The sequence below is a fragment of the Doryrhamphus excisus genome, chromosome 13 (genome assembly GCF_030265055.1).
Source record: "Doryrhamphus excisus isolate RoL2022-K1 chromosome 13, RoL_Dexc_1.0, whole genome shotgun sequence".
NCBI lineage: Eukaryota > Metazoa > Chordata > Actinopteri > Syngnathiformes > Syngnathidae > Doryrhamphus > Doryrhamphus excisus.
This window is the reverse complement of record NC_080478.1, coordinates 14,596,742-14,618,225: the sequence shown is the minus strand read 5'-3', so window position 1 is coordinate 14,618,225 and position 21,484 is coordinate 14,596,742. Positions and strand designations below refer to the sequence as shown.

Sequence of the window (21,484 nt, the reverse complement as noted above, 5' to 3'; positions counted from 1 at the left end):
AATCCTAGCAAAGTTAAGTAGCAAAGCAAAAAGACGTGTATGATACTAGCAGACAAGTCCTACTGATACAAAGTGGTTTGGAGGTCAAAGGTCACATGAGCTAGAAGCTATTAATAGAATTTAATTTCAAAAAATTGTATAAAATCCCAGCAAAGTTGAGTAGCAAAGCAATAAGGCGTGTATGATAAGAGCAGAAAGGTCCTACTGATACAAAGTGGTTTGGAGGTCAAAGGTCACATGACCTGGAAGCTATTAATAGAATTTAATTTCAAAAAATTATATAAAATCCCAGCAAAGTTGAGTAGCAAAGCAATAAGGCGTGTATGATAAGAGCAGACAAGTCCTACTGATACAAGGTGGGTTGGAGGTCAAAGGTCACATGACCTGGACAATATTGGCAATGATTTGTGTAAGAAATTCATTAAAAATCCTAGCAAAGTTAAGTAGCAAAGCAAAAAGACGTGTATGGTACTAGCAGACAAGTCCTACTGATACAAAGTAGTTTGGCGGTCAAAGGTCACATGACCTGGAAGCTATTAATAGAATTTAATTTAAAAAAATTGTATAAAATCCCAGCAAAGTTGAGTAGCAAAGCAATAAGGCGTGTATGATAGGAGCAGACAAGTCCTACTGATACAAGGTGGTTTGGAGGTCAAAGGTCACATGACCTGGAAGCTATTAATAGAATTTAATTTCAAAAAATTATATAAAATCCCAGCAAAGTTGAGTAGCACAGCAATAAGGCGTGTATGATACAAGCAGACAAGTCCTACTGATACAAAGTAGTTTGGAGGTCAAAGGTCACATGACCTGGAAGCTATTAATAGAATTTAATTTCAAAAAATTATATAAAATCCCAGCAAAGTTGAGTAGCACAGCAATAAGGCGTGTATGATAAGAGCAGACAAGTCCTACTGATACAAAGTGGTTTGGAGGTCAAAGGTCACATGACGTAGAAGCTATTGGTAATGATTTGTGTAAAAAAACATATAAAATCCTAGCAAAGTTAAGTAGCAAAGCAACAAGGCGTGTATGATAGGAGCAGACAAGTCCTACTGATACAAGGTGGTTTGGAGGTCAAAGGTCACATGACCTGGAAGCTATTAATAGAATTTAATTTAAAAAAATTATATAAAATCCCAGCAAAGTTAAGTAGCAAAGCAATAAGGCGTGTATGATAAGAGCAGAAAGGTCCTACTGATACAAAGTGGTTTGGAGGTTAAAGGTCACATGACCTGGAAGCTATTAATAGAATATAATTTCAAAGAATTATATAAAATCCCAGCAAAGTTGAGTAGCACAGCAATAAAGCATGTATGATACAAGCAGACAAGTCCTACTGATACAATGTAGTTTGGAGGTCAAAGGTCACATGACCTGGAAGCTATTAATAGAATTTAATTTAAAAAAATTATATAAAATCCCAGCAAAGTTGAGTAGCACAGCAATAAGGCGTGTATGATAAGAGCAGACAAGTCCTACTGGTACAAAGTGGTTTGGAGGTCAAAGGTCACATGACCTAGAAGCTATTGGTAATGATTTGTGTAAAAAAACATATAAAATCCTAGCAAAGTTAAGTAGCAAAGCAACAAGGCGTGTATGATAGGAGCAGACAAGTCCTACTGATACAAGGTGGTTTGGAGGTCAAAGGTCACATGACCTGGAAGCTATTAATAGAATTTAACTTCAAAAAATTATATAAAATCCCAGCAAAGTTAAGTAGCAAAGCAATAAGGCGTGTATGATAGGAGCAGAAAGGTCCTACTGATACAAAGTGGTTTGGAGGTCGAAGGTCACATGACCTGGAAGCTATTAATAGAATTTAATTTCAAAAAATTTTATAAAATCCCAGCAAAGTTGAGTAGCAAAGCAATAAGGCGTGTATGATACAAGCCGACAAGTCCTACTGATACAAAGTGGTTTGGAGGTCGAAGGTCACATGACCTGGAAGCTATTAATAGAATTTAATTTCAAAAAATTATATAAAATCCCAGCAAAGTTGAATAGCAAAGCAATAAGGCATGTATGATAAGAGCAGACAAGTCCTACTGATACAAGGTGGGTTGGAGGTCAAAGGTCACATGACCTGGACAATATTGGCAATGATTTGTGTAAAAAATTCATTAAAAATCCTAGCAAAGTTAAGTAGCAAAGCAAAAAGACGTGTATGGTACTAGCAGACAAGTCCTACTGATACAAAGTAGTTTGGCGGTCAAAGGTCACATGACCTGGAAGCTATTAATAGAATTTAATTAAAAAAATTTTTATAAAATCCCAGCAAAGTTGAGTAGCAAAGCAATAAGGCGTGTATGATACAAGCAGACAAGTCCTACTGATACAAAGTAGTTTGGAGGTCAAAGGTCACATGACCTGGAAGGTATTGTTATTGACTTGTGTAACAAATTCTTATTAAATCTGCTTAAACATTATTTGAAAAACAAAAAGGTGTGCATCGTACTACGAGGCCAGTTTTCATATGAAACGGATTTATTGTAAGTAATTCAAAATATTAGCCCAATAATTCAATCAATACATTTGTCAATGACTTTTTAAGCAGCATAGCACTCATAACACCCAAACTTCACAGATAAAATTAATATACTGATTTTTAATACTCCAGCAATAGTTTGTGCAGAAATTAATACCACAGTAACCCAAAGTTCAGCAGCTAGCTGGACAGGGCAGAGCAGGACATGAGTTGGGGACAATGCAAACAATCCGACAAATGGTGTCCCTTTAGCAGTTACAGTTGCGTTGAGGATACAGGCTGTCTACCAGTCTGGTGGCCCTGGAGCAAAGAGACCAGTGTCTTTTCCCTGAAGGCAGCAAGGGAAAATAATAATTGTCTCAGGTATTGTGTGATGTGGTGTGGTGTAGATGATACTCTCTGGAAGTTTTTCCCGAGCGATTATACCTGCTGTGTTCAACACAGCCTTACTGCAGCGAGAACACAACTCAAATAATCCATCTGTTATAACTGTGCTAATGGTATGGTAATAGCTCACCCAGAGTATAAGGTATGCATCGTAATATTAATATAAAGTGATTTGAAGTGCCAAGGTAGCATGACCTGCATGCTATAATAAAAAATCTTTCATTTTTTCATGTTAAAAGGTCATATGAAGCCCAATAAAATATAAAAAAATTAAAAATCGGCGTTCCAAAGGTTTTTAGGGTATGACTAATTATTTAACACCTTCATGGATCAATTTATGGTGTGATTTTTATTTTTTAAGCAAACACTCTTCAATGGAATAGAAATGAATGGAAATTTATTGACGGTCCCTAGTCAGAACAAGCAGTTCCGAGGGCGGGACTTCCGTGTGAGCTCCCCGCAGCAGGAGAGAGCAGCCCGGCACAGTGAGGGGAACGACCGCCGTTTCTACGGAGGCGAATATCCAACGTCCAACGTAAAACTAACTTCACCACGGTGAAATGCACGCGGTTTATTCAAACACTACCTGGCTAATTGACTATTATTCTATTGTAATAGAATATTATATGCAACAACTCCCGTCTAAAGCTGCTCAGTGTGCAAACTTATAAGCTCAAATTTTGACATAATGTATACTGTACCTTCAACCACATTTTGAAAGACTGCAATTTAGTCCGAAAACACTGCTAAAAGTCTGAGCAAACTTTGGCGAGCATGTCGGACTCAGCCCAAGCTAGCAAGGCCTTGACAGTAGGTGAGCTCACATCCTCCTGGATTCTAGTGATTTACCCTCACCACGAAGAAAACACCCAAATTTAGAATGACATCGCTATAATATAATTTGCGTTAATCAGCGTTCAAACGTACTTGTATTATACATTAGGATAAAACTACACTGCTGTAGTTTCTTTATGGAAGCCCTTGTCATTTCGACTTGGGACCGCTGGGTGTCGCTGCAATGTAGACTGTGCAATGAGATAAAAGGACACAAGAATCCTTGCTCACGAGGAAGTCAAATCAAACTTAGTGATAATTACATAAAAGTCTTGCTTTACTCAGGTTACCCAATTAAATTTTTAAATTATTTTTTCTTATTATTTAATAAGGTATGATTGATCATACTGGACATTCTGTATTTGTTGCGTCATTTATTGAGTGCACCATTCAATGTAATTCACACGCCTTTAAAAAAACAAAAAACTCAGTGTCCAACATAATAGTGATTTAAAGGGACAGTTGTGTGCAAGTTTCAGTGGAAGTGAGCTAATGTTTTCTGCCATACATGTCAAAAGGCCTGCAGGATTCCCGAGAATGCTGATTGGTCACGCCATTGTAGCGCTCAATCTCCCATCACCAATCACGCTGTGAATTGTCACGCCGCTTATCTCATATACCCCCTCACACATACCCCTACTCCAAACCCTCCCTGACCCGAAACCGAGTGTGGCGGACAGAGAGGCTATTCTTCAGCAAGAGAATCTATCTGTCACTCTGTAAATGCGGGTGGGGTGCAGGCCTGGAAATTATATCACGATCCAGTCTGCAAGACCACCCCCCCTCAGTGCCTCTTTTGAAGCACTTCAGTGGAACCATGAGAGGTCTTGTGTCACACTACTGTATTAGTGTAGCTGTAAATGTTATGGTTGTGCGAGCGCTCAAGTACATTTTGACACACTCACTCAAACATAATCCAGACAGCAAAAGCAACAGGATTCCCTCCTATCCTATATTCAGGCATGAAATGATGACATGCCAGCAGCCACTCCAGCAGGGATGTGCAGTATATGCGCCGCAGAGGTGACTATTTTTGCTATTGGGTATAATATGAGTGTAAAAGTGACTATAGGGGTGTTAATTCATATGTAGAGGGCTCTAATAATGTTAAAACCAATATTTAGAAGATCGTAAACATGTGTTTTATGCTGTAACTATGATAATATTATCACGCTTGGGTCAGGAAGCTGTCCACTGTTCTCAAATATCTTACTTTTTATTTTTCTACACAAAATAAGATGAAAAATAAATAAACAAAATCAATCAATCAGTAATAAATAAATAAATATAATAATAACAATAAAACAGCAAATAATAAAAACTTAAGAAACCACATATAGTTGGTGGGTAGACAAATTATTTTTTTTAGGATTAAAATGAACAAAGCATTATTAGAGCCCTGTAGACATGACAAAACACGACTATAGTCACATTTATACTCTTTTTTTATTTACAACATATTGCGCAACTGCAGGGTCTTGAGACACATGCTAACTCGCAAACTAGAGAGCTAGCGACCTAAACGGTAGCCTTCAAGTTATTTCCTTTAAACTTAAATAGCCAAAAACTTACCACTTCCACACGGATAGGGAGGATAACTATTAACAGTTATTTAACCTTTAACATGAACATTAATCAAACGTGATAATTTTTTCTGGGTACATGATACCATACAGCATCCATATCAAACTTGCGCGGGCCGCACTAACATTAAACTTTCATATCAAGGCGGGGGCCTCAAACTAGTGTCCTGCGGGCCACCGCGTGTTTGAGACCCCTGCTGTATGTCATTATCAGGGATAAAGGAACACGGGTATAAAAGCCACTCGAAATCTAAGTAAGAATTAAAAAATAAAGCATTTCAGCCTGACTGACTTGACATGTAATATACTTACAGCTTGAGAGAAGGACCAGGATCGTATATGTGGTTGATTATACCTGCAAGAGAACAAGCAAACATTTACAAGACCGCAAAAAAGAACAGCTAGCTGTCATACTTTCTAAGTTCCCACTCTAACACGTACTGTGACCTATCTTTCTTAGAATTATGACCTATTTGAACCCTTCTGTCCTGAGCAAAACATGGTCCGTGGACAAGGTTTAAGGACTGGAATTTGCTAGGTCGGTGCCAGTGGCTCTGATAATGTCTTTGGAAATGTGCCATGGCAACATGGGCTCCCAAAGCTGAAAATACTCAATGCACCCCAGACGGGCCTCACCCTGCAATTTTAGGCAACAAAAATGTTGGGTTATTTTCCTGTCATTCCGCTACTAATGTTTTTTTTCCCCCCTCTTCCCATACATCCTGTTTGTTTTTAGGCACATCCATGCACATTATACAAAAACAACACAAGGCAATCTCGACCCTTGATGATGCTCTCAACAGCCCAGCGTCGCAGTCTTGTGGCTGCTTTTCAGACATGCTGAATTGTGTAAATGTGATGTTCCTAACTGTAACAACTTATTGAAACAAATAAACTATAGACAATGATTGGGCTGTTCCAAGTACAGGAAGTGAAAACAGTTGCTATGTCATCATATTACAGCAGTTTTCCAGTGTCTACTTTAGTTTTACTGACCTTTGACACAGTCTAAAAATGTAACTTAACAAGAAAACTGTTCATTTTGAAAAAAGAATTGCAAAAATTGAAAAATCGGCAGCAATTTTACAAGACTAAAGTCAAAATATTAAGACAAAATAAGTTATATATAAAATAAAATGTCTTAATTTTTTTAATATGATAAAATAGCATCATTGTAGTAGAATAAAGTTGAAATATTAGTTTTTGAAATTCGTAGTATTTAGAAAAACAACGTATAAAGTTGTAATTTCTTGAAAAATTAGGTTGTGGAAACAGTTAAAATGTTATGAGAATAAAGTCAAAATATTATGGGAATAAAGCTATAATGACAAGAAGAAAGTTGAAATAATTTGAAAATAAAAAAAACAACAGAAATGTAAAAAAAATGCTGTGATTTTATGACAATATAGTGAAAATAGTAAGGGAAAAAGTCATATTCTGTGTTATTTTAGTAGCATACAGTTGGAGTAGAACAAAGACCATCATTACTTAAAAGTTGGATTATTATGGAAAAACAAAATAAAGTAATTTTAGGGGGAAATTGGGTTGGGGAATAAGTTATATTACGATGGGAATAAAGTCAAAATAGTCTGGGATTAAAGTCATGATGTTTTTCTTGAAATATATACAGCATATCGATGATTTACAAAATATCTAAGTGGCAAAGTTGCATCCTTTCATTTTTCACGATGTAGCCCGCCAGTGGAAAAATACACCCCTATATTATGGTGAACTTTGACTAAATATAAAAACGACTCACCTTAGCTGCTAATGTCTCAAGACGATTACTGCAACCTATCCATTTATACTTTAACCAGTGAAACCCCATCAATGAATTTTGAGTATGAAAAATTTTGAGTATGAAAAAGTGAAAAAGAATTGTTGCAGACGAATAAAGACTTTGACAAGGTATGGTTTGATGAAGATGTACAGTACGTCTGTCCTCTCTCCCTTTCATCTAACTAACAAAGCTGATTGTTTTGACAGTTGACATCAGAATGAAATCAATTTTATGCTCTGTCATGTGGGAAAACCTTGTGTTTTTTTCCCCGATTTGCAAAGCCGAATTAAGATGACGTCTGATTTAATACTGCGTCAATCATATTCTAACACCCTCCGTCGCAATGATGAGTCAACCAATCGGCGCCGCATCCATCTTTATTGTAAATATGACTCATGTGGTTTGATTGAGCGTGCGACAAACTGGCTGTGATGCGTTTGTGGCTTAGAATAGACGCGCGGAGGTGTGGACGGTGGTTTGAGTCATCGATCACGGCGGTAATGCAGGGGAGTCACACCTTCTCAGGTTTTTCATCCGAGACCGTAGGAGACACAGTGGGAGAGAGGGGCGAGGATGATGAAATATAGAGGAAAGAGCAATCCTCAGATGTCATCATCTTTCATAGAATGGTGGTGAGCTGCCAAGACTCTCTGAAGATGAAAGATGGAGGATGCGTTGCTGTGTGGGACATTTCTGTCCAACATCTTGGACACTGGAAGTCTTGAGGGATTTTGTCGAAAATATGAAAGGTGTCTACATATTTAATGTTCGAGTGTCTGTAATGTGGACGACATGTTGCCCAATCTGCATGGTGATGGCGATTCGAACCCCTGATCTCCTGACTGTGAGGCCGTCATGCTAACCACTAGATCCCCTTCAAGACCTTTAGGAGCCCACAGACCTGCCCAACACTAGTAACCTCACAAACGTCTTCTATTTATGCTTCCTTTAAATGTAATGGCCAAATATCCCACTCATTGATAAAATGGCATCCGGGCAAACAAAGGAGTCCACCCACGGAACCGTCGTCTTATACTGTATGTGGCAAAACAGGCAAAGACACTCACCGGTTGAGGAAGTCCCTGCTCGAGTGCCAGTCGTGTCCCTGCGATACATAAAAATCAGTTTATTCATCAGTCATGCAACAAAAAAAAGAATGTTTACATTCCTTTTGAGGTAAATTAGTTTGTACGTTTGGAGTGTATTTGCTCTATACTCACAATTTGTATTTGCCCTTGATTATTCATATCTACATATAATCTTTTCACTGTCCCGTACCCCTTCAGACATTTGACTTAGTAATTTAATTATTTAAGATATATTATAATATTCAAATGTATTTGTTCATGTAACACACACAGAACGATTAACAACTTTCAGTCAGTTCTTTGTTCTGGACTGTGCAGGCGCTGCTCACACACACCATGATGCGTTTAAGCGCACTACGTAACTCCGTCACCAACGTAGTCACTTTCATGTTTTCATGTAGGAGCTACATAAAATCTTATAGGAAATCTACTGTTTACTGTTGATTTTATTCGCAAAATACTAATTTTGAGTAAGCACAAAATTAATGTATCTCAAAAGGAGCATAACCCTTCATTTTGCAGTTGTTTGTGATTTGAGCAGTGGGTTAAAATGAGTGCAGTGCAGGTTTCTAAGAAAAGTTCAGGCCTTGAAGAAGGTGAAAATTACTGATGACCGCCGGCAGCTTTATCTTAGCTTAGCAAGCAGCGACAGAGCCAGATAGAGGAAAGATGAAATAGAAAAGTAAGATTAGGGATTCATCAGTTAGTGAATGCATGCAAATGTAGTAGTATTCAGTTTTTTCTTTAAAAAAAAAATCGCCATTTCCTATCAATATAAGGGGAAAAGCTGACAGACAAGTGCAATCCTACCCTTGGTATCAGCTTGAAATGTTTAAAAGATAGCATATGTGCAGAAATAAGAGCCCCTCATGGTAAACCTGCTTTGACCATATGGTTCCCCCAGATGGCATTTAAAGATTCATCGAAAAGGAAGGTGCATTCATAACCATCATCATCTGTCTCTCACACACACACACAGAAAGAGACGATACCTTTACGTGAGCTATCCTGTTACACCACATGCTTGAAAAACACCAGCAGGGTTCAGCTCAAAGGTCACAGCAGGTTGTGTACTGGTTTCATCTGCTGTCAGAGTCAATTATGACCCCAGTACGCCTCAACTGGATGATTTAGTACATCTAAATGATTATATATATATATATATATATATATGATACAACATGCTGCAATGCAGTTATACCTGAATCACTCATTCGGCACGCAGTAGTAAAATAAAGACAATACAAATGATGACTGAATTTAAGTGACATTTTTAATAAAATGCTATGCAAAACTTACAAAAAAGGCATATCAAACAATAACGGATACTTCCTCTCAGTACTTTGAAACAATACCGTCTTATTATGACCATTTGACCTGTGTGGATAAAAAGATTGGTTGAGCAACACGATGGCTTAAAAAGACCAAGTATTACTGTCACCCAGCTGCACGTATAATTGCAGTCATTGCAGAGTCGACTGAAGCACGGACTTTAAAAAAAAACATATTGTGCATAGCTTGGAAACCAGCACAAATATTTGTTTATGAACATCTTTTCACCAACCGATGCAGCAATTAAAGTGATGGCATAAATGAATATTGTCAGGATGATGTGCATAGCTTACAAGAGGCAACCGTTGGCAGAGAAAAATATACAGCTGACTTGTCACAAAATTGTCATCTGAACAGAAACAATCACGCTGAGTTGCATTCACTAAATATTCTGTAAATATTCTTCTTGTATAAGTTATTTGTGTAAGTAGAATGAAACCAAATGGACATTAACTTAATATGTACAATGGAGTCCATAGACAACAAGTCCTAATTCTGAACAAACTGCAAAGGTACTTATCGTCAGAAGAGGGGAAGGGTGTAGGCAGCGTTAATGGGGTGATGATGTCATGTAAGTAGTAGTAGGTATTACTAGGAAAACATGGAAGACAGTGCAAGAAAGCCGCAAGCTGCCAAAAAAAACCCAGCTGGACATTAAAAATCAAAGGCACCAAGGAAGGAGACAAGACAGGAACAGGAAGCGGATCATCAGTGAGTCAATAGTTTAAGTCGCGTGATCCAACTGACCAGTAGTGAACGTTCTGCTGTGCGTTTGGACACCGAAGCTACGGGGGCCTTTTTGACATCCTCCTGATAGGGGATGGTGGCGCTGTTGTGGAGGTCCGAGTTGGAGTAGTAGCGGCTTCCTCGGATGTGGTCCATTCTGATGAGGCGGTGCTCGCCTGTTGGCATGTAGCTGGCAGAAGCGGCTGATGCGACCTCCTCGGCTATGGTGGGGATCCTCTCATTGCTTAAGTATCTGTACAGGAGGTCCTCACCTTCACAGAATGAGAAGAGAGTTAGCATTTGCTAATTCAGTAGTTATTTTTATTATTATTATTATTAGTAGTAGTATTATTTTGCTTGTGATACTATAATTCTCTAAAAAATTCATTTTGAAAACCTGTCTACCGTCCTCTAAATGACAGTATTAGAGCCCTCTAGACATGAACTAACACCCCTATAGTCACCTTTACACTTGTATTACCCAAAATAGTATACATAATATGTTTAAATAAGCCGTTAAGACATGTTTGTGTATGTGCTATTAATGTGTTCCCTAGGGGACATGATTGGCAGGCGGACAAGGAGTGATGTCAGGGTTCAGAGTTGAGTTTTAGCTTGTTGCAGGTTACTGCAGCTTATGTTTTTATTAAGGATTTTTATTCCGGATTATTGTAATTGTACTGTAAAATGTAAAATGTATTGCAGGATAGGAAGACAGAAATGGAGTAGTTGGAATACTGATAACAATCTTGTTAATACCTTTCCTGCTGTGCGCCCAGGGCTTAGCAAAGGGATCTACGATTGACACACAAGTATCCACAGGCATGGAGAGGGGGCGGGGCTTACCTAGGAGCAGGTGACAGACAGTTTTGTTGGTTATTTGCGTACATACATCTGTTGGAGGGCTGAATGGTGAGAAGTACAGACCACGTGATGGCTTGTGCTCCCTCATTCTGGGCTGTATCACATTGGCTTCGATTGGATAGCCAACATTTAGTTTGTCATAATCTGCGATGGTGCAGCGTCTCCTGCTCTCCTGGTCCAGGAAGGAGTTGGGTGATTCAGAGCCTTTTGGCCTTTTACTAAAACTGGAGAAGGTGTCTGTTCTTTCCTCTCTGCAATGACAAGCATATACAGTATGCGATTATTTTTAACAGCATGATTGGTGCGGGTCATGATGTTAAATGTTCAAGTCCCTCTGTCATTTAAATGAGCGTGGCAACATGCTGTCATCTTCCTGGAGGAGGAAGATAAGACAGTCGTTGCATCAGGACGGTGGTGGGATTTGTGTGTGTGGAGTGGGTTGGAAGAGAGCGGAGTGGGCAGAATGGAGTATTCAATGGGAGGTGAATATCAGGACAACAGCAAGTTATTTAGAAAGGAGGGCACTAGAGAACATCTATTTAATACCCCAACTTCTTGAACACAACATTCATTAGGGTGAAAGATGGGGTAAACTCCGGACTAAACACCAGTCCATCACAGGACTGACATATAGAGTCAGATCCGTGGTTTTCATTTTATCTGGCATTCATGTTTTTCCAACTGTGGGAGGAAGCCGAGCTAGCATGCTAACAAGCTATCGCTGTCTTTGACACCAGTGAATACTCTCATTCGCAGGCACCCCTTTTTGGGAGAATCACCCATTTGTGTTTCGTTGCATGCTACTCCTCATGACGCTCACATGGAGCACTCTGTGTTTTGCTAGCACCTCGCTAGCACCAACAAACAAACATGTCAATCACATGTCAATCTATTGAGGCCGGCAAAATGATGCACTGTTTTTATTTATTGTGCGGTTGTTTGATTTGTCCACCCTCGGCCATCTCTGTGTGGAGTTTGAACGTTCTCCCCGTGTATAAGTGGGTTTTAGCCGGGTACTCCAATTTCCTCCCACATTCCAAAAACATGCTAGGTTAATTGCCGATTCCAAATTGTCCATAGGTATGAATGTGAGTGTGAATGGTTGTTTGTCTATATGTGCTCTGTGATTGGCTGGAGACCAGTCCAGGGTGTACCCCGCCTCTCGTCCGTAGACAGCTGATAGGCGTGGTTAGCGCGCAGGCCTCACAGCGAGGAGACCCGGGTTCAATTCCACCCTCTCTGTGTGGAGTTTGCATGTTCTCCCTGTGCATGCGTGGGTTTTCTTCGGGTACTCCGGTTTCCTCCCACATTCCAAAAACATGCTAGGTTAATTGGCGACTCTAAATTGTCCATAGGTATGAATGTGAGTGTGAATGGTTGTTTGTCTATATGTGCCCTGTGATTGGCTGGCGACCAGTCCAGGCTCGCCTTTGTGAGGATAAGCGGTAGAAAATGAATGAATGTTTGATTTATTGATTATTATGACTGCCTATTTCAGCAGTGGTGTCAAGCTGACCGTATTGTATGTTATGTACAGAAAACCCACACAAGCACCATAATTACCACAAATAAACTTAGCAAAAGAAATGCAAAGTCTCACCTTGGAGTGTATGGCATATGAGGAGGAGGCGGGATATAAAAATCCAAGATTGCTGGTTTCTCTTTTTTGGTGGATCCATTTCCTGAGCTGCAGGGGGACTGGGCCCGGATTAAGGAGGAATTGTTCTGTAAAACACAACACAATTAGTCACGGCACATTTGTTTGCGTTGTGCGTACTTAAACTGTACCTATGGCGCCTGTGATATTCTCTCCAGACCCAAGCAATATGTTTGATAATACAGTACAGCAGATACTGACGATTAATAACAGGCTGGCCTGAATCATACTTATCTGTGTGGCTCCCATGTGTACAGATTATACCATACTACAAAGCCTTCATTCACTCCTGAAACAGGATTTGAGTTGTGTCTCAGTTTTTCCTGTAGGAGCCATATTACTACAGATAAACTGAGATGGCTAACACAGATATCCCAAAGTACTTGCTAAAACAAGATGTCGGGGGGGGGCCTGTTGACATTGGTCACCTTTGTGATGAAACTTATCTCATCACCTCTCACTTATCTTATATCGTTCCATCTCGTCTTCCCTGAAAACAGTCTGCACAATCTGACAAAGCCGGAGCTCTTATTTCATTAGACCACATTCACAGCAGTTTAAGGACGGATTCCCACACATTGAAGGCATTGGGATTTCACACTTTGTTCAGTGCTATTTACCTGTGTTATGCAATGGCGGTTACCATTAATGGGGCTCATGGCAACTGGCTTTGTTTTAAAAGCACAGATTGAACAAAAAAATCCATATTTTGAAGTTATGATGTTATGAGTTAAACGAGTACTTTGGAATGTCGGTGCCCTCGAGGCGACTGGGAAACTCCCTACATATAGTCCCTCTATGTATGACAGGGGTCTCAAACTCAACTTCAACCGGGGACTGCTGCAGGTTGTCTGAGGCTGGCCCGCATCAAATATTCAGTCGGGAGTCACATTTCACCAAACAGGAGGTTATTAGTCAACATAACAGTCTGACTCACTGTGTCATGAACGAAACATGAACAAAAACACCTTGACTTCATCCCACAGCGACTTAACACTTTATCACATACACAGGGCAACGCCGACTACTACCGGAGGATAAAAAATAACAACTCTAAACATGTAAGTCCAGCAACTTTTTTTTTATAAAACAAGTGCAGCAAGGCATGCTGGGAAACGGGAAGAACTCCCAGCGACGAGAGTGATGCCGATGCTAAAGTTATACAGTATGATTACTTACATTTACATGTTACATGTTCTGCTGTCATTTTGGTGTTGACACCGTTATTGCAATTGGTGTTCCGTCTCGTGACTACTGTGTGCCCAGCTCATTGCGAGTTCAGTGCTGGCTATGGCTTGCCTAATTAAATACTGGCTTCTTTTAACCAGGTTCAAGTGCCTCTCACCATTAACTTTGAGCCGTGAGTTTGAGACATCGGCTTTAATAACTGGCGAGGAACAGTGGAAATAATTACATGACACACCTTTACTACCTGCCATTGCTATGCAGTCGGCTATGTTTTGCACTTGCACCCATTGCACTCTATTGCTCTCTGTGGAAGGAGACAAAAAGTCCATTGGCTGATTCATCCCTCTACAGCAGGGGTCTAAAACACGCGGCCCGTGGGCCAAATGTGGCCCGCCTTGATATGAAAGTTTAATGTTAGTGCGGCCCGCGCAAGTTTGATATGGATGCTGTATGGTATCATGTACCCAGAAAAAAGTTTTGATTAATGTTCATGTTAAAGGTTAAATAACTCTTAATAGTTATCCTCCTTATCCGTGTGGAAGTGGTAAGTTTTTGGCTATTTAAGTTTAAAGGAAATAACTTGAAGGCTACCGTTTAGGTCGCTAGCGCTCTAGTTTGCGAGTTAGCATGTGTCTCAAGACCCTGCAGTTGCGCAATAAGTTGTAAATAAAAAGAGTATAAATGTGACTATAGTCATGTTTTGTCATGTCTACAGGGCTCTAATAATGCTTTGTTCATTTTAATCTGAAAAAAATAATTTGTCTACCCACCAACTATATGTGGTTTCTTAAGTTTTTATTATTTGCCGTTTTATTATTATTATTATATTTATTCATTTATTACTGATTGATTGATTTTCTTTATTCTTGATTTGTTTATTTATTTTTCATCTTATTTTGTGAAGAAAAATAAAAAGTAAGATATTTGAGAACAGTGGAATGTTTTATCAGAGCTTTTCTTGTAGAAAATTGGAACCAAAGCGAAGTTTAAAAATTTTTTGTTTTTAATAAATGCGTTTTTTTTGAAAACCTGATACGGCCCAGTCTCACCCAGACCCGAGCTCCAGTGGCCCCCAAGTAAATTGAGTTTGAGACCCCTGCTCTACAGTATTTAATGGTTGGGTTGGGTTGGCAGCATCCTGGACATTTGCTTCTAATCATATGGGACATTTCTTCCTAGTGCCATTTATGATGGAAAACTGGAGCAGTGACACGTGTCTGGGCACGCCTGTTTTGGACTTGTGGCTCTAAAAAGCTTATAATTGATAGATAATGACTACATAGACTACATGAGGAAGTGCACGTGTATGTACCTGAGGTACAGGAGGCTTCCAGCGCATGTTTTTGAGTGGGGCGGGGGTAAAACCTGTTGTTCCTGTGGGTCGCTTCTTCAGGAGGAGGAACACACCTTTGGGATCCTCCCTCAGTTTGATGACCAGGTTTTTTAGTTGCCAGCCCACCTGGTTTACAGGATGTAAACACACACAAACACCCAGTTAAGAAATGGTACAGAACTATTGAAATCTTAATACAACTCCCATCAAATAACATTCTCACCACTGTCTGCTGGTTAACCTGAATCACTTCATCACCAGCATGGATCTTCCTGGTCAGGTCTGCAGGTGACTGAGGAACATACACACGATGGGTCAATTCAAGTATTGCAGCCGTTACTGTGAGAAAAGCTTTCCTGAATGTAACATTATTTGTATTGTAATACAACACTCAAACTGCTAATACCTTTAATTTAATTAAATACTAAAAAAATCCTGGGAAAATCCACATTAAACATCATCTGTTGATGATTCACAATTAAGACCGGAGGCATAATGATCCATCCACGACAATAATACTGGTGCATTAGTCATAGGCTGCGTGCGTGTCTCACTGTGGACAAAAGGTAGGGACTTCTGTGGTGGAAACTAATAAGCATGAGCTGTTAGAAACTCCAACAGTGGAGAAAAAGTCACGTCCCTTACTACTGGAGGAGGTGATGTGAGATGGAGATAAAGAGGAGGGTGAGAAAGTGTTTTTTTACCAAGAGCTTGCTGAGTTGTTGTGTTATACTTACATGTTCTGTGGTTCCAGTAATGACATGTAACCCATCATAAGTCGACTTGATGTACATTCCCTGGGATGAAACACAAAGTAGTTAAGTTGTACTCTGTATAAATACAATATAATACTAACAGAGACATGTTGTGACAAGCATGGCTTGCGTGCAGAGGCACAGGATATATGGTGGCAATCAAAAATGTTCCTTACCAGACCTTCACCCGGTTTTATATTGGTCAGCTGGACTTCCTCCAAGCAGGCAGACTGGCTCATAAGCGGATCAGACGTGGTTCTCACAGTCTGATCACAGATGCTGTTCAAAATCTTGGACTGATAAAGAAAAAAAATACTTCAATTGATTAAAATGAAAAACATTTTTCCGTCAAGCGCAAGCTACTGTATGTGATCTAATGGTCCATTTTATTGCTTGAGTGCAATTCAAATGAGTCCTCCTTCATTAGTTATGCTGACCTGGACTGTGTATGCCTCAGTGCAAGTCTGTGTTTAGTCTGAGAACTGAAGAGACTATTGTTTCTATTGCACTCTATGCAGGACGAGGTGTCAGGGGGAACTTTCACTATCAGTGTCAAGCATCAAGAATTGTCTGTATTTAAGTCACACGCGTTGTGAGAAGCAGAAAACTAAAAAAGAAGATCAGCGTTAGCCTCTGGAGCCTAGAGTCTGTCAGCAACAGGAAGCACTGATTGATAGCCAGACTGCAAAAGAGGCACCCCCTTCACTGGGAATGCCTAATGTCTCTACACTGTAAAAACCCTGACATCATGTCATCCAATCTCTAATCAAAAAGAGAGTTAAAGCTCAAAAAGACCCCCTTATTGGAACTTATGGCGCTCTAATAATGACAAGCAAAGGAATGAGAGAGAAGCCATATGAGTATACTTACAACTTCTAGAATTTTTTCTTCCATCTCGTAAACACAGCAGTCCTGTTACATGCAAGAAAAGACAGATTAGGTTACAGGGCAGTTAACAATACGGGAGAATAAAATGTAGTCATAGAAGAAGTTGATTAAAAACTAAATCAGCTCTCCAGGTTTAGAACGGAGAAAAATGGAGAACTGCCACAAATAAACATGTACGTATCTAAATTACTCCCCCGAAACTGTAATTACACAAATCCCCGAGTGGTTGAGGTACCTATTACCGGGGACTAAATGCCACTCTGACGCATGTCGGAACAATGTTCGAAAATCATCTAAACAGTGGTCTCTGTTGAGCATTGTGGCTCGGCATACTAGTAGGCTGGGGTCTGCTGAGTCAAAGTAGCCCTAGTAGCTGTAACGGTGGTTATTTGCGAGATCAGTTCTGCTAAAATCAGATGGGAGACACTTGGAGGTAACGGTGGTCAAACACAGCTGAAGAAACAGCCTCCCTTGACAACTGTAGCGACCGTGGTGTGTAAAGGAGAGAGGTTCACGTTGAATACGGGAGGACCCCCCACTTTGTTTTCAAAAGTGGTCCTAAGAAGGGGACTACCACAAAGGAGGGCAGCCATCAAAACACAGGTGAAATGCTTCTGTCAAAGCTTCACTACCATAAGCTGACACCAGCCTAAGTCCATGCAAAAAGAAAACAAAAAATACATAGACATCCGTGCTATGCAAACTCAGCTATGTTGCTTCTTGTAAATCCATAGTGCAGACTGACAACAGGGGCTGAACAAAGTTTTTTTCAAAATGTCGACTCCACCGTGCCGAAAGAACAGCAATCAATTGCACTTGTATAGACATATCCAACAATAGAATGACTCCTGTGTTCCATAAAAAAAAAACATTGGATAGTGTTCCTACATGCTAAGATGATCCATGTGTTTCAGTGTCTGTTATACAAGTAACTTTGCCACATTTCCATCACTAAATGAAAACCCAGTGTAAACACTCAATGGGGGAAAACACTGTGATGATAGGTTGCATCTGACACACACACCGCTTCAAAATGACTTTTTCTTAAAATATTCTCTCTAAAGTTGGCCAAGATTAAAATGCGGGTTCAGAAAGAATTTATGCAAACTGCAAATTTCTACACAGGAAGTGCTAAAATAAATGTCAGTGTTTACAATCCTTGAATGTGTGTAGCTCAGTCGTAAGCTTAGTGTTTTCCTGAAGACACACACTGGGTCATATAGCTAATCATGGGTGCCCTGGTTCAATATCAGCAAAAAAAAAAACTATTATTGATCAGACAGCATCTAAAAGCTGTGATATAAGCACTCTGATTAAAATAGTCCAACAGCTTAGAGTCGACTTCAGCATTCAGCAATTCTACCCAGCAACGCCCAGATGGAGTTGGAAAAAACTTTACAACCGAGTGCAAAACCCACCATGTGCAAGTCCCCCATGGTGGCAGAGAACCGGGGAAGTTCAACACAACCGATCCATGGCACATCCCAACAAGCAACACCACCATAAAAAACAAGTGTGAAGATCCTTGTAAAACAAACCTCTGGCAGCTCCAAAAAACAACACCATTTCTAACATTCCACACTATCAAATAATATAATTATGTATAATTGGTGCTGTCATCAGATCAGGTTGATATCAATATCGAAAAATACAAAGTACAAATGTTGTGTTGGAACACCCCTATAAATTGTCAGTAAATGCAAAATGACAATTCCCCGAGTGTAGTGATCCCTCACGGCTTTGGACTTGACCGCTCACCCACAGTGGATCAGATGACTATGCGTGTCGAGCCATTTGGGCCTTTGATCTGCCACCAGAGCAGATTTGTACGGTCAAGCAATGATGCGACACAAAGCGGTGTGACAGTGTGGGAACACATACTATACCAGCTCAAAACTGAAGCCATGACTGCAACACATCATGTCTTAGATTTGACTTGAACAATAAATCCACAAGTTCTGCTAAAACAGATTCTCTTCAATAGTCATGGCAACTTCTATTTGAAAGAATACAACCTCCATTCATGTGGGTCAGCAAAGACGGGCAATGTTTCACATTTTTATGACTGAGTCCTATTGTGTGTGTAAACACAAGCTTCATTCAGGCAAAATTTGCATGAAATTACATGATCTGAAAAGTCTTAATTCTTGGTTAAAGTACATCCATGAGCTGTGCAAACCTAATGCCACCTTCCATCATCATCATCAAACTAAATCACTCACATTTTCGTTATGTGCAACATGTGATTAAGCAGTGGTTCATTAAAATGTCCAAATATGGGTAAAGAACCTGCAGTTCTTGTCTGCAGTTGTATCTGTTTTTACAGGTGATCATAACAACAACAAAAACTCTTTTATGGCCGTTACGAGACCCTCTGTACTCCACTACCAAGAGTTTATTATACACTATAATCTCTGATTCACAAGGCAGTGTGGGAATTTTACACCCCCCACTTCTTGTATAGATGACCATGACGAGGCAACCACAGTAAATCACCAGAGGTGCAGAAATCCCAGACACTGGCGAGGAAATGTACACTCTGGGAAAGGAATTCATCTTGAATAATAGCAGTAAGCCTCAGTAACCACTTAAGACAAAAGCTGCCGTAAAAAAAACTACACATTAAACCAGATTCCAGAAATAAACATTACGTTTGGGAAGCAGAGGCCAACTACAGCTGGTTGGGTGAAACTGGCAGAAATAGACTTACAATACCATGATGCAATGGAAGAGCAATTCTCCGAGGAATGATGAAACACTGTACATAGAATTCCTGCTGATAATCCAGTTTCACATCGGAAGTCATAGAGACCACTTTCCTATCCCTGCACCCCTTAACCCTACTAACACCTCAAAGAAGTCCCACATGGCACATTTTTTAATCATAAAACTTGGACGTTTACCTTGACTCTGACTCTAAGGGGGGGTTCTCCCAGTTAGCCAGGAGCAGGAGGAGGAAATATCCCAAAAGAAAACATCAGTGTTTGCAATTATCGGTTCAGACTGGCTTTAGGCTTCTGTCATGGCTGCCAGACCACATTTCCCATAACGCTCTTCTCCTTCACTTGATCCTACATGTCTGTATCCCGGGGCTGGTATGTGCTCCATGAAAAACTATTGTGTGTATGTATATCTGTTTCCCTGGGCTGGCCATTGGTGTGCTGCTGCACTAACTAGTGTGCAAACCTGTTGAACTGTGGTGGTAAGCTCCAGGCACAGCTGAATGATCTTGTTCTTGGTGGCTGTGAAGTCACTGATCCCTGTAAGCGGCGTCCTGCCCGCAGACAAAAGAAAAAAAGAACATTAGAAAGTAGCCATTGAATGTAAAAACTACGCATTCGAAAAAAAGTACAATGGCAAAGTATATTATTCATCAGCAAATATTCCAATGATTCCAGATTCCAATGTAGTATTTGGGCAACTGGCTACATACAGCTTGTATGTAATTCATGGCCACACGTCACACATGTGTACAAGTTACGTTGATTGACAGCCAATGGCAAAGTTCAGCCACTAATAGTCGCTCCACAACCAATCATAACCACACAATGAACGCTTATATGCATGTAACAATACCATCAAACCTGATCAGAAACATTGCAAAAGTACTGTTACCTGTCAAGCCAAGCCAGGAGGCTCTTGGCAGCACCAATGAGCTCAACCACACATGTGAGAAAGTCATTGGGTGGCTTGCGTGAAGCACTGCCATCATACACCGGGCTTTTCCTTCGGTCAGACGTGGCCATGTGGAGACTGTTGGTGGCAGCTCTCATCCTCACAACCAGGTTCTTTAAGTTGTCCGTCTCCACCCCATAATTCTGAAAAAAAAAATGAATGAATACACAATTAAACTATGATATAAAAAAGTACAAAATAAATGTCCATAGAAAAGCTTTATTAGTTTATTTTGCTGATTGAAATAACGTCTGCCCTATAATCTGGGTTTTGCATGTCATAACAGAGTAGCTGGTGTGTTCATGTGTCATCATCTGATTCCTATCATAGGGAGCAAAGTTTGCATTCTTGTGCCTGGGGTTGTTTCCTGCTATTCAATTCCTCAAATTTATTGCTGCTTTGCATGAACAAAGTAGCCAAGTTCCTTCTTCATGGGCCACTTGGGACAAAATCTTCAAAAATTCATCTTTACAGTGTTTGAATTAAAATAATTGCTTTGTCATGTAGTATTGGTTAAAAGTCTCACTGCTGCCCAAGTAAATACCCTCTTACAAGCTGTTGCAACACCAACACTGCCAGCTGAGCTGCTGCTCAGCGAGACATGCCAGAAGCTAAACATGCTTGTAAAGAGAAACAAGGCACGTGTTTAAGCAATAATGGAGATCTGTGAGTGGTTAGTATGTCAACTTTGCTTTTATTCCACAGCCTCCCCCACCCAAACATCCAAATCATTTCACTACCAAAGAACCACTGGAATAGTTATGTGTGACACACAATAGCTGCAAGCACTTATGGTATATATTATGTGGTGAGTAGGTCTGAAGTCTAGCTGCATACCACCCTCACATTCATTTGAAACCGTTTAAAGCCAACATTTTAAAAAAGGTAACACAATTTATTATCAAT

General features: G+C 40.0%; 1 protein-coding gene across 3 annotated transcripts in view; it reads right to left on the bottom strand.

The window, feature by feature from the left end:
- Positions 1-21,484, bottom strand: part of LOC131140298 (connector enhancer of kinase suppressor of ras 3-like) — a 50,023-nt gene that overhangs the window by 12,949 nt on the left and 15,590 nt on the right. For 2 of the 3 annotated variants that reach the window (XM_058090575.1, XM_058090576.1), the window contains exons 3-15: positions 20,519-20,721; positions 20,090-20,177; positions 16,886-16,927; positions 16,192-16,311; positions 15,998-16,057; positions 15,484-15,552; positions 15,240-15,386; positions 12,683-12,807; positions 11,146-11,333; positions 10,978-11,064; positions 10,240-10,490; positions 8,140-8,177; positions 5,605-5,647 (exon numbers count right to left, since the gene is read on the bottom strand). In XM_058090575.1, coding sequence (XP_057946558.1) covers positions 5,605-5,647; positions 8,140-8,177; positions 10,240-10,490; positions 10,978-11,064; positions 11,146-11,333; positions 12,683-12,807; positions 15,240-15,386; positions 15,484-15,552; positions 15,998-16,057; positions 16,192-16,311; positions 16,886-16,927; positions 20,090-20,177; positions 20,519-20,721 — 1,461 coding nt within the window. Of the gene's footprint in view, positions 1-2,756; positions 2,817-5,604; positions 5,648-8,139; positions 8,178-10,239; positions 10,491-10,977; positions 11,065-11,145; positions 11,334-12,682; positions 12,808-15,239; positions 15,387-15,483; positions 15,553-15,997; positions 16,058-16,191; positions 16,312-16,885; positions 16,928-20,089; positions 20,178-20,518; positions 20,722-21,484 lie in introns of those variants that run through there. The other variant, XM_058090577.1, reaches the window with a different exon arrangement.